The 15,763-nt window shown below is 52.1% G+C and overlaps 7 protein-coding genes across 7 annotated transcripts; 3 read left to right on the forward strand and 4 right to left on the reverse strand.

Moving 5' to 3' along the window:
- Positions 1 to 356: 356 nt before the first annotated feature.
- Positions 357 to 2,998, reverse strand: sec23 (GTPase-activating protein SEC23; the record flags this gene model as incomplete). The annotated part of the gene is made up of 7 exons (XM_056947011.1): positions 357 to 381; positions 430 to 623; positions 681 to 1,778; positions 1,829 to 2,305; positions 2,362 to 2,656; positions 2,710 to 2,840; positions 2,906 to 2,998. 7 exons carry the CDS (start codon positions 2,996 to 2,998, stop codon positions 357 to 359), a joined length of 2,313 nt encoding a protein of 770 aa, XP_056796521.1.
- Positions 2,999 to 3,678: 680 nt separating this feature from the next.
- On the reverse strand, positions 3,679 to 5,293 carry N7459_007844 (DNA primase subunit PRI2; the record flags this gene model as incomplete). The annotated part of the gene is made up of 3 exons (XM_056947012.1): positions 3,679 to 4,443; positions 4,500 to 5,050; positions 5,104 to 5,293. The coding sequence occupies 3 exons, from the start codon at positions 5,291 to 5,293 to the stop codon at positions 3,679 to 3,681; spliced, it is 1,506 nt and encodes a 501-aa protein (XP_056796522.1).
- Positions 5,294 to 6,006: 713 nt separating this feature from the next.
- Positions 6,007 to 6,828, forward strand: N7459_007845 (adenylate kinase ADK2; the record flags this gene model as incomplete). The annotated part of the gene is made up of 2 exons (XM_056947013.1): positions 6,007 to 6,178; positions 6,248 to 6,828. The coding sequence occupies 2 exons, from the start codon at positions 6,007 to 6,009 to the stop codon at positions 6,826 to 6,828; spliced, it is 753 nt and encodes a 250-aa protein (XP_056796523.1).
- Positions 6,829 to 7,110: 282 nt separating this feature from the next.
- N7459_007846 (thermonuclease family protein) lies at positions 7,111 to 8,047 on the reverse strand (the record flags this gene model as incomplete). Its single annotated transcript, XM_056947014.1, has 2 exons — positions 7,111 to 7,560; positions 7,631 to 8,047. Coding segments are annotated over 2 exons (867 nt in total), but the record flags the coding sequence as incomplete, so codon positions are not given.
- Positions 8,048 to 8,739: 692 nt separating this feature from the next.
- On the reverse strand, positions 8,740 to 9,922 carry N7459_007847 (putative peroxisomal carrier protein; the record flags this gene model as incomplete). The annotated part of the gene is made up of 4 exons (XM_056947015.1): positions 8,740 to 8,863; positions 8,920 to 9,157; positions 9,210 to 9,754; positions 9,819 to 9,922. The coding sequence occupies 4 exons, from the start codon at positions 9,920 to 9,922 to the stop codon at positions 8,740 to 8,742; spliced, it is 1,011 nt and encodes a 336-aa protein (XP_056796525.1).
- A 1,220-nt stretch (positions 9,923 to 11,142) lies between these two features.
- Positions 11,143 to 13,890, forward strand: N7459_007848 (calpain-like protease PalBory; the record flags this gene model as incomplete). Its single annotated transcript, XM_056947016.1, has 4 exons — positions 11,143 to 11,205; positions 11,260 to 11,630; positions 11,702 to 11,933; positions 11,980 to 13,890. 4 exons carry the CDS (start codon positions 11,143 to 11,145, stop codon positions 13,888 to 13,890), a joined length of 2,577 nt encoding a protein of 858 aa, XP_056796526.1.
- A 258-nt stretch (positions 13,891 to 14,148) lies between these two features.
- Positions 14,149 to 15,569, forward strand: N7459_007849 (uncharacterized protein; the record flags this gene model as incomplete). Its single annotated transcript, XM_056947017.1, has 4 exons — positions 14,149 to 14,251; positions 14,314 to 14,414; positions 14,490 to 14,617; positions 14,672 to 15,569. 4 exons carry the CDS (start codon positions 14,149 to 14,151, stop codon positions 15,567 to 15,569), a joined length of 1,230 nt encoding a protein of 409 aa, XP_056796527.1.
- Positions 15,570 to 15,763: the final 194 nt, after the last annotated feature.

Raw genomic sequence — 15,763 nt, forward strand, 5'->3', positions numbered from 1 at the left:
TGGGTTGTCGAAAGGTGGATGGAGAAAGAAAAGTTCGAGCGGAATTCACGAGAGAGTTGTCGGGGACCCACACAGCACTGCCCTAAGCGAGCTTCTCATTTGGGTGGTGATTAGGGCACAACCACTATCACGTGATCGTATGTGAGCTGGTTGCCAGTTTGGGTAAGGTGTTGATGGCACTCCGTATGTATCGACGCGGAGTCTCATCATGTGCTACCGATGCAATGCCTTGGTATCAATCGATTCATTCTACTACTATAGTGTTGTTCAAGGAATTTCAAATCACCGCTAAAGATACACAAGACCCGAGGGGCCAAGACCGCCCTTTGCTCTCATGGTTTATCATCTCATAACAACTAACTGGTTCCAGATACAGCAAGTCTAGGGGGAATTAGTCTCGTGAATATCGGCACAGAGCGATTTACTTACTTCATCAGGTGGTCCATGAATGTCTGCAGGGAGACGTCATCTGTAAAGATGGTCTGCGACGACACACCTCCACCATATCCTCCGGTGGTGTGAGTGGTCGACGGGTTCAGCTTCGACAACAGGAAACGAGCCTGGGAGCCACCGGCGTCACAGACGATGAATCGGGGCAGAGGGAAACGGTCGGCGATGAGTTCCTGTGATGTGAGTCAGCTTGGTGATTCAGGCAAGATCAAGTAGAAGATAAAACCAACCCTAGCATCCTCTTTAGGCTGCTCCAGGAGCACCTTGAGGTTCTCATAGCCCTCTTGGTCCTGGTAGCCAGCTTTCCGCCATTCGGCAATGGTCTCGCCGTGGAAGATGAGGATGTGGAAGAAGGTGTCGAGGAGAAGAATATGTGCGGGCTGGATGGATGCAGAGTCCAGCAACACAGGCTGGCTGCCCTCCACCTCCAGAGAGTAGGAGTCCAGAGTCGGCTGGATCATGACGAGTGAGTCCCCAGCATCTTCGTAGTTCAAAACATGTCGGTAGAAAGCAGTCTCGTCAGGGGAGTTGTTAAACACCTGCAAGAACTGACTTCGCCGCAAGTGGAACATGAACTGGGGGTAAAGTGTGAAGTTCTTCTCGAGTCGGAATGATGTCGGGTCGTCCTTCCGATAATCAGCAAACCGTGAGCAGAGACGAATCAACATGCGATCGACCCAGCGCAGCACATCCGGGCCGTCGTCCACCTCGGCCTTGAAGACAGCAATGCGAGCCATCAGCACGGCAGCAGCCTCCTGGTCAAATGACTGCGCCAATGTCGGGTCACCGGCAGGGCCGCTCAAGGGTCGTGCTGTAGTGGTCACCCGCAGATGATAGTGCCCGGAAGAATGTTGGTAGTACGTCAAGAACTGCATCATGCCTCGCTGAGGACCGGGCTGCGCAGCAGCGGGGCCGCCCTGGTTGGCAATCTCGAAGTAGACACCGTAACTGGCGGACGGGTCGATACCGCACATCTTCCAAGCGCAAGTGTTGCCAATACCGCATTCTGTTTCACCTACAGAGCTCGACTTTTTGTTCAGAGAGATCGCGTGCCCAATAAGTCCAGTGACCTTAAGCTCCTTAGTTGTAAGGACCTCCAACGAGGCATTGAATCCCATCAGAAGGTTGTCGTTAGCGTCCTTGTCAAACACACGAACGAAAGACTGCTTGAACTGGGAGGAGGTGAAGCTGTCCGTAAGAAGCATATGACCTCCGGTGTAGTTCACCAAGTTCTTCATCTCCAAAAGACCGACCTGGTCCAGGCACCCAGCGAAGATATCAACAATATGGCCGTTGTTTGCGGCACGCTTGGCGAGGTTATCATAGAACTACTAATATTAGCAGGGAACACAGTAATACTTGCATCCCAGAACCATACCTTCACAGCTTTCTTGTAATACTTGATGTTATCGCGATCAATATCGTGGTGCGAACGAATAGGCTCCTTTAGCTCGGGCGAGACAACATGACCAGGGCCTTCAGTGGCTGCTCCACTGACAAAGTTCATGATACGACCGCCAGCATTTTGGAAGGAGGTCTCCAGAAGACCAACTGCAACGCTCAGTGCCACACCGGTGCAACGAAGAGCTCGCTTGTCATTGGCTACGGGCCACGGGTCGCGCTGCAATTGCTCGAGGACGTTGGTGATCTGGAATTCGGCTTGTTGAACGGGCAGAAGGAAGCGTGCCGCAGGACCGAGAGGAGGTCGGGGTGGTTGTTGTTGAAGGGGGGCACCGGGGCGCATGCCGGGAGCAAGACCCAACATCTCCTGGACCTGTTTGGCGGTGTAGTCCTTGTTGCCTCGGAACACATAGGACTTGGCGCACTCGGTATAGCCGAGCTCGTGCACTTGAGCCTACGTTCGGGGGTCAATATGCAAGCCGTTGCGGGAAAGGACCATGCTCCACCTACCATAGTTCCATAGGTAATCAGACCAACCAGTGCATTTGGCGGCAGCAGCGACAAGCTCATAACGAGCGAGTCTTTGAGCGCCTGCAGGCTGTCATCCTCCTGGCAAGTGTCGACAACGTACACGAAGATGGGGGGAGCTGGGGCCGGCCGAGCTAATTGATACTCGATCGTAGTGCTCTGCGGATGGAGCTCCGGGGGTATTGTGTTCTCCGTGATATCCTTATAGTGAGGGGGGAGAGGGTTACGCATCAGACAGAAGGGACAGATCCAAATCCGGGCGCGGATATCGACGGTGCTGGACATGGTCAGCATCATCTCCCAAGCTGGGGTCAACAATGCGGCACATACGCATATGGGTTGAGGACAGCTCGGCAGGGCTGCTTGCAGGTGACAGGTTCATATTGAAGCAATGGCGAGTCTGGCTTCTCCTTGAGCGGCGTGTAGACGGCAGCGATGGGGACGACCAGCCGGGACGCTTCCTAGATCCAGGTTTAGCGATGACGCGACACCGGAGGTGTAGATGGCTGCCCAATCCAAAACGCACCATGCGAGAGCTCGGGAAAGTGTTCCAGCTGAGTCTGATACCATCGCGGTCCTCCACGTCACTCCATTGATCCTTCAGTGCCTCGTAATCCATTGTGACGGGTTGTAATTGGGGTATCGGTTCGGTGTTGATCAAGGGGAGGGAGGGGAATGGAGTGGAGGAAGTTGCAGGAAGAACCTCAGTATTGGACTACTCCAGGAGACGTCTAGGCAGCAAAACCACACCGGAGCATAACCCAGATCCCAAAAGAAAAAGGCCCCAAACGTCAACTTGAGGGGGAAGTTCAGCACAAGGTGGAGGTGTATGTTGTGTGATGGTGTCCCCATTAAGGCCAGGTTGCAGCGCTAGTGGTCCTTGCCGCCACCCGTAACCAAACATCATTAAATCCCGGCGGTTTTCTTTTTTCTCCCCTCCTTTCAATTTCTTCAAAAATCCACGCCGACACAAATAATCACATTACTGTCGACAACTTCCGTCCTTTCCATGACAAAGTTGTTTTCGCGTCGAGCGGAGATCGATTTGACCCGTTGCTGGGCACCTGGTCTTGAAAGGTCGTTCCGATCCTTTTGGATAAACTGGGAATCAGCTGTGGTTACAGACCTCCCGTAAAAGCAGAGAATTATGCTCCCCATTTCCAATTGAAACAACCTGAATCTACCTAGATATCTCTGCGCATTGTACAAATCCATGCCCGCAACGCCGCAACGCCAATGGGACAGCCTCGGCCGTGACGGGCCAACATAACATCATGAAAGAAATTTCACTCGCGAAGCTCAGTCTCCTCGGCTTGGGGCCTTGGCCAGCTGCTTAAGCAAGTAGCTGCGCTTGAAATATGTGTTGGGGTGTACAATTGTGTCCAGATCAGCCTGGCTCCACGTCCCATCTTCCTTCACCTTCTTGATTTCACCCTTGTGTGCCCATTCGAACACACGGTTGCATGCAATGTGGTACCGCTGCTTGCCCACATCCTCGCGCACTCCACGCAGAACTTCCTTGTCGTGGACCCCTGTAGACTGGAGGAGCCCCACTAAGTTGTCGACTGAGTAATGCCGATACGGGCAGCCGTGTGTTTGACCAATCCCGACGTTGTTGTCGCTCAGGATCTTTTGGCATGAGTAGGGAGGGTAGCCACGGCCACGACGGTTGACATCACCACCGACATCACCGTAAGCATGGCGAATATTGTACTTGTATTGGGAATTGAACTCATCATCTGTCTTGCCTTTGAAGGATTGGCGCCAGAAGAGAATACACTCCTCCAATGACAGGCCAATGCCCTTTAGGAACAACGTATACTGGAGTCGTCCAAAGTGCTTCAGATGGTTGTTCTTGCGCAGGTTGATGTGTAAACTCCGCATGCATAGCGGGAAATGCTGAGAGAGCTGGTCGATGGAACTGGCCGTGATGGCTGCTCCGTCAACATGGCCTTCGCCCTCGGAGTACACTGACTCGGCACTTCCAAAGTTCTTGGAGAGGTGGTTCAGGATAGGGGTCAGACGGTCGTCCTCATCCAAGCGGGGGAGGGCTCGACTCGTAAGCTTCAATTGGTCAGTTGAAATCATTGGGCATGTCAAGTGAATTGATGCAGATATACCTCGAGTGCACGCTCCAGTCGGGCCGTGAATTCAGCCATGATCATACTCAGCTGTTCCCTTCCAGGAACATATGCCTGTCCCCTCTTCAAGAACACCGTCCGTCGCTCGACAAGCTCCGGGACTTTCTCCCAATCCACCTTATACCATGTTTCGTCATCCAATCGACGCAACCCAGGAGTGGAGCTGATTAGGCTATCGGCGACTTCGTTTCGTTCCTCCTCACTGACTGGCTCCCAGTCAAGATTCAAGCTGTCAATAAAAGCACGTCTTTCCCGTGAATCATCTTGCTGAAAACGGAACCTGAATAGCATGGTCTCGGCTCGTGCAAATCGGCGACGGAGGTCTTCGGTGGCGGAGAAGGCCAAGCGGAGGATGAAGTGAGAATAGTGGTCTTTCTGCCGTTCATTTTTCAAACGGGGATCGGTTGCGCCGTTGGGGGACGATGTGTTTGAAGAAAGAGGGAGAAACTTCTGGAGGAGAGGGGTGATATGTGCTGCGGTCTCCGCGGGTGACTTATTGCGATAGGAGCATGCTTCGATCTCGGCCAGGACTGCCTCGGAGTCAGTAAACGGGCAGATACAAGACGCCGCATGTTATGTATACTCTTCAATCGGTCAATGGCCCATTGTTCGAATTGCTCAAGCGTGATCTCCGCTGTGGGCGGCGTGTCGTACAGGTTGAGACGATGCGGGTAATCCTGTTGCTTGTACGTCGGCGCGGCGAACTGCCTCTTCTTGTGATCGATAGTGGCCCTGCGTTTGGGGTCGATTCGATGGGCGTCCTGTCGGATCATGGTGTTGGCAGCACGGTCGCACGTCGGTTGGATGCGGCCAGGGTTCGATCTGGAGTAGATGTACACGACCACCTCGGTTATCACTCTCGTCACTAAATTGGGCGGACGCGACGCGCCTCCACGCGTGGCCCGGTGCCAGTCACGTGGTCCCACGGGACTTGTCCTCGGCCTCGGGGATCAGGCACCACTCATGGACCGGCTAGTAATACACATGTGAGAGCGTAGCGAACTTGTCGAGTCACATTGCGACTACTCCATTACTCCTCGATTCCTCAGTATCTCAGTGGCTCCCGGCTGCTACGATATACCCACCTTACATACACACACACAGAGAGAGAGAGAGAGAGGAAAGATGAGATAGCCCTGTCGTGCTTTCCATATTGCTGACTCGCAGTCTCCGGTGTTTCCCTCGGAGCTCCTCACCGACGGCCGAAGACAGAGAAGCCGTGCACAACCCCACAGGATCACGAAGCTGATAGTTCAAGATATAACTACCCTGTTCGTGACCGTGGTGCTTATTTTGTATCTTCTCAACCTCCCATCCCTCTCTCAATATGCATCAACCATAGCGCGCTTCTTCATCGCGTCGTTTTCTGTTGTGCCCTACGAACGCCGCCAGTCATCCTATCATCGACCCAACACTTCTATGAACACTTCCAACAGCTATAATCATATCTGATCTGCGAGTCACAGCACTGGCAACGTACTCCAGCATGTCGCAGACAACTAAGCAGCTCAACAAGGCTGCTCGAGTGATTCTCATCGGTGCCCCGGGGGTGGGAAAAGGCACGCAGTCAGAACGACTACTGGCCCGGTTTCCGCAGCTAGCTTCGATCAGCTCCGGGGACCTACTACGCGAGAATGTGCGCCGAAGGACACCACTCGGTAGGTAATTCGTCTTCAACAGCATTGCATAATATGATATCGAGGGTCCTGACTCAATCATAATCGCAGGCATTCAAGCCGAGGCTGCAATGCAGTCCGGAAACCTCGTTCCCGACTCCATGATTCTCAACTTGATTTCCTCTGAATTAAGATCAAAAGGCTGGCTTTCATCATCGGCCCAGTCTGAGCCGTTCTCTTCATCACCCTCCGCTCAGTCCGCAGACTCAACTCCCTCAATATCTCCCTCCGCGTCTTTCATTCTCGATGGATTCCCCCGCACTGCCGCTCAAGCAACAAGTCTGGACGCTCTAGTTCCGGTCAATTTTGTTGTTCACCTCCTCACCCCTCCTTCGGTTATTTTGTCGCGCATTGCATCGCGTTGGGTTCATGAACCATCAGGGCGGGTGTATAACACAGATTTCAATGCACCGAAGGTTCCCGGCAAGGACGATGTGACCGGCGAGCCACTCACACAGAGGGAGGACGACTCCATTGATACATGGAAGCAACGGCTACGAAAGTTCGAGGAGACAAGCAGAGCCTTGCTTGAACATTATGACCGCCGTGGCTGTTTGTGGCGGGTTGAGGGCAACTCGAGTGATGAAATATCTCCGCAGCTATTTGCGGAGGTTGAGCGAAGGTTTTGCTAAGAGGTCAGACCGACTTCGGGCATGTATACATATTCTTAATTGAGTCGCGATATACCATGCGCGTGCTTTGACCATGACAGATTGGGCTCCAAGATACACTGTCGTGATCCGTGGGACCTGTCACCCCCATAGTTCGTACAGTGTTTCTCAATTCGTGTAACATATATTCATACAATTGAATGTGGTCTCAAAGTGACCTGTTCCGACCGTGACCATCGCATATACAGTATCGTCGTATCCCATGTACATATGCTGTTCAATGCTCCAGAGCAAAACTCACTTCGATTTACGGCCATTGTCGGTCGTATCGCCGAGCCCCATGCGTGTTTTGTACTCCCGTGGACTCTCCCAGTCAGACCCGACACGACGGTAATCCTTCCAAAGCCCTTTGGATCGAACCTTGGCCCACCATTCTGCGCGGCGATACCTCTGCTCCATGGCTTCGCCACCAAACTCCGCACCAACTTTTGCTTCGTACACAGTCGCCAAACCGCGCTGCAACATCTCATAAGAGACATCTCTCCGGCGGAAAGGTGGGAAATCAAGGGCGCGTCGGACGGACACGCTCGCAACGACTCGATTGTATTGGTCTTGACGGTAGAGGGAGGCGCGTATACGGCGGTGCAACAGGTAAGATGTGAGCCAGGTATGGGCCTCGCGGGCAAAGGGCTGCTCTGGACGGCCAAAGTGGGCGAGTTCAGGCGCGTCTATTCCAGCTAGACGGATGTGGATCTGGACCGGACAGAGAATATGTGAGTCCGAGGAACAGACGCGACAGGAGAGGGCAATAGGGGAGGCGAACGGTATTATCTTTCAGTTCCTTTTTCGTCGTAGGGACCTTCTTCCACGGCAACCATCCCCAGCCTGTAAGCCGTCCACCAGGCGTATGGTATATCCGAAAATTGTCACCATCGCCAACGCTTGTCACTTGACCGAAGATCGTCCGACGCCGGAGAAAGGAGGGTGAGATGCTAGGCGCGTCGGGGAAACGGCGTAGGTAGCGACGATGAATGCGTACTGTCAGTAAAATGCCACTTGTCAAGACCACAGTCGATATGAGCGTTTTGGCTTCTGCGAAGGCAGCCCAATCAAGAGAGAAGATGGGGTTGTTTGTTGTGGGCGTGGGGTGGGAGCTTGAGCCTGAGCTTGAGTCTGAGGTGCCCGGTCTTTGGTGCTTATCGTCATCGGTCGACCGAAAATTCCATGGTGGCCATCGCATGTCGCCAGGACCCCTGCAGTGACAGACTAATGGGATGGTTGGAGAGAAATCGTTGAGTTGGGGTGGGTGGTAGATCGCCAGCGCCGGGCTCCGTCGAGCCAAACAGGTTGCATCATTAGTTTCGGCTACATACACCTGGGCTTGTATTCTCCGTGGAATCCTTCCCATTGAAATTCTTTTGTGAGTAAAAAACGTTAAGCTTCTTGGAGCTAGGGTATTTACATTTAGGTCATTGCTGGGAACAACCAATGTCGATGCCCAGATATATATGTGCCGCGGGCACCAGCGATGCTCATTGTGTCGTGTTTCACATTCTTGAAGCAAACTGATTCTTGCAATTTGGCCTACATATCTGACATTACTTACACCCAAAGATACTATAGAGCTCGACTATGACAAACCTTCCAAAGTTGGAGGATTCACATTTCATGGACTACCTACCTAGGCCAAGCTAGACGTCTATATACAAGTCTTCGTGGGGGGGGGGGGGGTAGGTCATAATAGCCCAGGATGAGAAAGGGAGTCATTTCCATCGCACCAAGCACACCTCAAGATATAAGACTCGGAAAGCTGAAAGGAAAAGAAATGTCTCTATGGAAAAAGTATTGCGAGGAAAAGAAATACCAACACGCCGAAGACCAGAACAGAGGGAATTGAAGGGTGTGTCAAAAGGGGTGGACGTATCAGACGATTTATTTCAGGGCCACAGGCAAACTGGTCTTGGCTTTGGACGCAGCAGTATCCACTGCCTTGCGCAGCTTCTCTTTCTTGATGCGCTGAAGATAGGCAAACAGGGCAATAAAGAGGAGCTCCATCCTAAACAGTTGTCAGAGGAACCCGGCGGCATTGAGAGCGAGAGAGGGATTGCATACCGTTCTTTAGTCATCATAAGCAGGCCCTGCACCAAAAGACCCTTCATGATCTGTGGGCCAATTCCCTTAAAGAGAGAGAGTGCGCCTTCATTGTTGATGATATACTTCATGACCTCACCGAAGGTCTTGAAGGGTTTGCCCTGCCGACTCGGCGGTGGACGAGATTGCAGACCAACCTTGGCAACAATCAAAGGCTGGGTTGCGATAGTCGCCAGGGCCTTGGACATAGCGCCAAGGACTAGAATCAATTGGTTAGTACACACAATGAAAGGCGAAACATAGTCACTCACAGAATGCCTCCCAGGGCTTGAGATTATTCTTGCCCGGGAAGAAGATGTCCTTGAGACGCTGATACGCGCCATACGTAATGGCTGGGTTCACGACCAGAATCAAGCTGGCCTTTAAGCCTCTCCACAGGCCGGACCAGCCGTCCTCGCTCTCAACTACCTCCCGACCCGTCTCGATGAGACCCTTCTTATCTCCCTTGGGTTGTGTCTGCTGCCGTGTGGTAATGACGGATACCGGAATAGTGAAGATCTGGGCTACGGCCCCAGCAACGGCACCAAGAGACAGCTCGATGGCAGTGCCCGGAGGCTTCGGAGTACGGTTAGAAGCCATGTACAGACTTCGAACAACGCTGTACCAATAGAAGTAGGCAAAGTTGGTGGATGCAACTCCTAGAAGTGAGCCTGCAATCCCAGAATAAAGACCGGACACACCCTCCTTCTCCACGATTTTCGAGATGGCGTCCACGGTGGATTCATAGTGGTCGATTTCTTCGGCGCCCTCAGCTCCTTTGCTCTGTTTCACCTGGACTTGCAATTTCGTCTTGACCCTATACGAGTAATCCAAGATTAGTTAACATCAGCGTGGAGCTCCTGTCGGGGTCTTCCGCTTACAGGTCCAGCGGGTATACCATAGCATTGGCCAGGACGGCGCCCGTTGCACCGGCTACGGCGCTCCCCCAAGGAGATAGGCGCACAGGTTTCGATTGGCCTGTCATGGTGTATGTCGAAGCTCAAGAGAGAGAAAAAAAAGAAATGACACACTCCAAGCGGGTGAAGGGGGAGATCGGAGCGGGGCTCTAAACGTCGCTTGCTCCGAAGACGGAGGAAGCTCGAGCAACAAAGGACAAGAAGAAAGCAAGAGAGACAAGCAAGAGAGTTTACCTTAACGTCAGCATTCAGATCGTCGTAGCCGATGTCATCCGAACACCACGACCGAGCTCGATGACCGGCGACCACAAGCACCTCAAAAGCACCTCGGCGCCCGCGCGGAAACGAAACGAGCCGAGGTCCCCGGCTCAGCTTCAGCTTAGGTCAGCCCCAGCTGTCAATCCGGAAGCTCGCGTACGGCCCGTGCATGGTAGGATTAAGGACTAATAAGGAGATCTGTGAGGTGTGCAACTACAGGATTGTCCTTGATGGGGATAAGATGCTCTCTCGAGTTCATTTCCGGGTAATAGCATTATGGAGGTGGAGGTCTGTCGGCTTCCAACATATCAACAGCAGAGACCCCCCAGCGCATTCCTCGCGACCAGCGAGTCTTCTAATGCCATGAAATATATTGTGATTGGGTGTACTAAGACAACCAAAAGAGATAGGGTTAAAAGGGCGAGGCGATCGCGAAGGAGTTATAGAGACCGCCCCAATCCATACATTGTTACTTACCATGACGAAAACTCTGTCTTTGTGTTTTTTTAACGGTGCCCCAGGCCTAAACGACAACATTCATTTGACGCTAATCTAACCCTGTTTGAGAATATCAGTAGCCGAAAGTAGAGAAGGGGTAGAATAGATGCCAAAAACCAGGCAAGTATCTTTCATTACAGTTTTGGACTCTTTCTGAATAACTTCGAATCCCCTCGACCGGGTTTAAGATTTTAACCTCAACTACCAGAAGCTCTTTTTTTCTGGCATGTTATCCCTATCGGATATTATTCTAGGTATTATAATAAATACAATAAACTTCTTGTTTAGGACATAAATAGTATCTAGCCACTCAAGTTGCTATTTTTTTTTTATGTTATCTTTCTAATAAAAAACCAGTATCTCACAGATCAGTGGGGAGACACGTGATTCCAAGAATATGTCGGAATGGAGACAGCACCGGAGAGGATCATCTATTTTCTCCCGTGCCGCTGGGAACTTGTATGAACGCAGGCACCTCACTCTCTCGTTCAACACGGCGACCTCTGGTGTAACAGGGTGACGATTCAGCGCGATGTCTAGACCCAATGGGCTAGACTCGCAGTCACAGCCGCAATCGCATCTCTCTCAGGCTGTGGTAAAATGACCTTGGCTACCCCAGGATCACCCGGCGGAGCTAACCGGCATTTAGAAAGCCGAAGAGGAGATAGCTGCCGCGACCAGCCAGAAGGCGGCATTAGAGGCCGCCATCAGTGCCGCTGAACAGTACATGAAGGCCTTGCGCCTAGCACCTTTGGATGACAAGAAGCGCCTCGACACCAAATGCAAGGAGCTCCTGACGCGCGCCGAGAAGATCAAGGCCTCCCCGCACTGGCAGTTGGTCGCACGTCAGGACGCTTTACCGATTCGCGGCTTGCATCCACCCGTATCCAAGCGGAGGCTCACAACCCGCGAAGAGATCATAATTCTTGAAGGGGCGAAGTTGAACGGGTTCATCTTCCCGCCGTGGGATCGTTCACCAGCGTCCGTTGATTTCGTAGCGTGCGACGGCCAGCATTTCACGTACGTGAGGGAAATCTACTACAGCCGTTGTGTGACTTCTTTCTGGTTCCGTCTCTTCTAACGCTGTCCAGGGATACCCCGGATCTGCACCTTTCAAAGTTTCAGCGCGAAATATTTGCAGGATGGAAGCGGCCTTCCGAATTATTACGCGCACAAGATGCAGGAGATCAAATATCGCATATGGTTGACCCAGTCATCTCGGCGACGGGCATCTCTGACCTCGTGCAAGATGTGCTGACCGATTGCTCTGTAGTTGCTAGTCTCTGTGCAATCACGGCACGATCAGAAAGAGGCCTCGGAAAAGTATGTACTTTGATCAGGAACTTAGTAACGAAGCTGACTGAGCTAGCATGCTTCACCTGTGATGTACCCTTGTGAGGCTGGTCCAGAACAGCCGAGTTTATCACCCTCAGGAAAATATATATTTTCCTTCTACTTCAACGGATGTTTCCGAAAAGTAGTAATAGACGACCGACTGCCATCTTCCAAGACGGAACGCTCTCTGCATGTGGTTGATCGGAATAATCCAAGCTTATTATGGCCTGCTCTTGTGGAGAAAGCTTATCTGAAAGTTCGCGGAGGCTATGACTTTCCTGGAAGTAATTCTGGAACCGATCTGTGGGTATTGACCGGCTGGATTCCGGAGCAAGTCTTTCTACACCACGAAGACTCTACGTCTGATCAGATCTGGGGGCGTTTATACCAAGCCTTTTCCTACGGCGATGTGGTGCTCACGATTGGAACTGGCAAGTTGACTGAGCGTGAGGAAAAGGGCCTAGGCTTAGTGAGCCAGCATGACTATGCTATTCTGAACATGAAGGAAGCCCATGGGCGTCGACAGTTCTTACTAAAAAATCCATGGGCCGGCGCAGAGCCAACATTGATGCACAGTGAGGCCGAAGCCCCAGATTTGTCTAGCTCACTACCGGCGCTTTCTCCTGGAGTTTTCTGGATGGACTGCGAGCAGGTTCTACAGAATTTTGAAAATCTCTACCTCAACTGGAACCCCGGACTGTTCAGGTTTCGTGAAGATATTCATTTTGCCTGGGACTTGTCCCATGGCCGCGTTGTCACTGGATGCTTTGTCAAGAACCCGCAGTTCTCGATTTACAGCGAATTAGGAGGGACGGTTTGGTTGCTGCTGGGCAAGCATTTCAAGACAGACCACCGCGATTACCTGAAGAACCCCGTCCCAGACGGCGGGCAGCTAGGATTCATCAGCATTTATGTTTTCCAAGCAAATGGCTGGAGGGTATCCTTGAGCGACGGGGCACTCCATCGTGGCCCCTACATGGACTCGCCAAATACTCTCATGAGACTTGAGATGCCACCAAAGACGACCTACACGATAGTAGTCTCAGAGCAATCCCTCCCATCGTCGAGTCAAAACTTCACACTTTCGGCTTTTTCGACGTCACCAGTGACGCTTGCTCCCTCGATGGACCAGTACCTATGTCTGAACAAAGTAAACGGCTCATGGACGGCCCTAACTGCCGGCGGGAATGTAGAGTCACCTCGATATTCCTCCAACCCCCAATTCAGTCTTCAGGTTTACGAAAGAACCGACGTTTCCATTCTCATCGAGTCCAGTGATGTGGAACTTGCAACTCATGTCAAAATTTTTTGGTCCAACGGCCAGCGGGTGTCGAGAGCGCGAAGACGAGACATCATTGCAGACAGTGGCGACTATCGTCGAGGATGCGCTCTCGCGGAAACGAAGTCTCTCGATAAGGGTGTGTACACCATTGTTTGCTCAACATTTGCTCCAGACCAGCTTGGTCGCTTCACACTTTGGATCTCATCCACCATTCAATGCGCGATACGGCCATTGGCATCTGAATCAGCAGGCCGCCGGGTCACTTTGTCTAAAGTGGGCGTTCTTCACCCGGGTAAAGATCGGATGCTGGCATCCTTGAAAGTATCTCGCATGACACGACTCAAACTTATTGCAAGGAATAAGCTATCCATGATTGACTCTCGCTCTGTGGCTTCGTCGCCTGTGCTGATGACTGTGGAACGCGGCCAGGGCCCGTACAAGAAGACTTTAGCTGTTTCTGAAGATGGAGCACACTGCGATGCCGCATCAGGGGTTCGTGTGGAAGACTTTGATTTATCACCCACAGTTGACTTACGGAGTGGAGTATGGATTGTCATTGAGCGCATCGGCGGCCCTGGTGGGCAAGTAGAAGACCATTTCGAGGTGGAGGCGCTGGCCGAGGAGCGAGTCGAGATTGGAGATTGGATGGTGGAAGATGCTTGATTTGAGATAGAATGCAAATTTATCTCTGGCATATTCCATATCAATTTATACATGAAGCCATTGCCTAATTCTTCTTCTAGTAAGGTAAGATCTGTTAGTAGTCAGAAAGTGACTGCCTACTAGGTAGAAATGAAGAAGCGTAGCAAGCGGAAGATAAGCCCTTATCGCATCTCCGCACAGGCGGTGGGTTGATCCCGAGCTCCAAACGTCATCTGGCCTGCGTGTCTCTCGGCATCTTCAACTCCTCTCTCCACGACCATGGCAAGTGGGATTCCTGCAGGGCTTCGATCCGCCGACATTGGGCGCTTTGCCGTAAGGGCAGCCCAGATCGAGAAAGCTAAGCCTGTTATTGCCTACTGGTGTAAGTGCCACCAGTGTCCCCGCGGCGAGACCTTGAGACTGACTAGATCGCCAATGCGCCAGGCAATTTCCATATCGTGAATCAAATTATCGAGAGAGGACTCCATACCTCAGATGATGAGATCAAACTCTACACCACTAACCTGGTGGACAAGCTAGAGCAGGTCCATAGTCCTCCCCCATCACGCTCCGCCCTTGTCCCTTTTCGCAACATTACTAACCGCGATCGTGGGTAATAGTTCAAAAGTGAAAATCCAGAAAACGAAACGGTGACAGACAATGTTGCAGCGAATGCTTATGTTGAGCAATTCGGCCTGGAGGTCTTCAACCGCGCTGAGGCTGCCATGACTGCCAACAAAGTCACCAAGTGAGTTTGTTCTGACATCCCAGCCATGATGAAACCTTGAGCTGACGGAGCTAGACAAACCGCAGATACATTTCAAGCGGCAGCGACTTTTCTCGAGCTATGTCAAATTTGGGGGCAGTCGGATCCTGAGATTGCCGGGAGGATCAAGTTCGCTAAATACCATGCTGTCCGAATCGTCAAGGCCATCAAAGCCGGGGAGGATCCAAATGCAACAAACCCTGCACCTAAAGAGGAGGAGGAATCTGGCATGGCTGGTCCCGAAGTGCAAGCATTCGACGAATCGGTGGCGGAACAGGCATCTAAGCCGAGACAGGCTTCCGTCGAGGAAATCCCTGACGAAGCAGACCGGCTCGGCCGCCAGATGGCTTCTCAATCATCGATTGATGAATCGCTTCATCCGTCGCGTGCATCTTCCCTTCCGCGACCCCCTGCACCCTCAGAGCTAGAAATCCCTTCTGTCCCTCGCAATGCGCCTGGACCGCCAGGCCAAGCGATGGAAATTGACAACCCGCAACCTGGAGGACTGGACCTTCCCTCCACACCAGGTACTATTGGAGGCTCACACTCGGTACCTCAGTTACCGGACACGCCAGGATCATTGAAGACCCACACTCCTCACGCTCCAAATGCCTTCCAATCATTTCCTCCGCCCCCAGCCAGTCCATCAGTAGCTGCGCCAGATCCAGCCTTATTTTACGATCCATCGAATGCTAGTGCTCATATCCCTCCTCCAGCAGCAACGTCATCATTGTCCGGATCTGCCTCATTTACCCCAGTCCCTGCTGCTCCTCCACCCGCTGCCCCTAGCCAGCCCTCGCACTCAGTGGATGACCAGTCAATCTCTATGGCCCAGAAGCATGCCCGCTGGGCGGTTTCTGCGCTAACATTCGATGACGTGGATACAGCAGTGAAGGAGCTGAGAAATTCTCTAAGATACCTTGGTGCGGAATAATGAATGGCATGTCTATCTGGATCATGAATTTCCTGCTTTGCTCGCGCATCTCTATCATTCAAATACCATGAATATAGTCTTCGATGATCTTGTCTACACATGGCTTTGGTAGCCTCGAAATACAAGAAGCACGTAGATGAATCTTCCCTTTCATTTGTTTGTCTCCCCTCTCTGCTCCATCGACGTGTCTATCC

This window comes from Penicillium hispanicum (genome assembly GCF_028827665.1).
Source record: "Penicillium hispanicum strain IBT 35686 chromosome Unknown utg000007l_segment0_segment0, whole genome shotgun sequence".
Classification (NCBI taxonomy): Eukaryota; Fungi; Ascomycota; class Eurotiomycetes; order Eurotiales; family Aspergillaceae; genus Penicillium; species Penicillium hispanicum.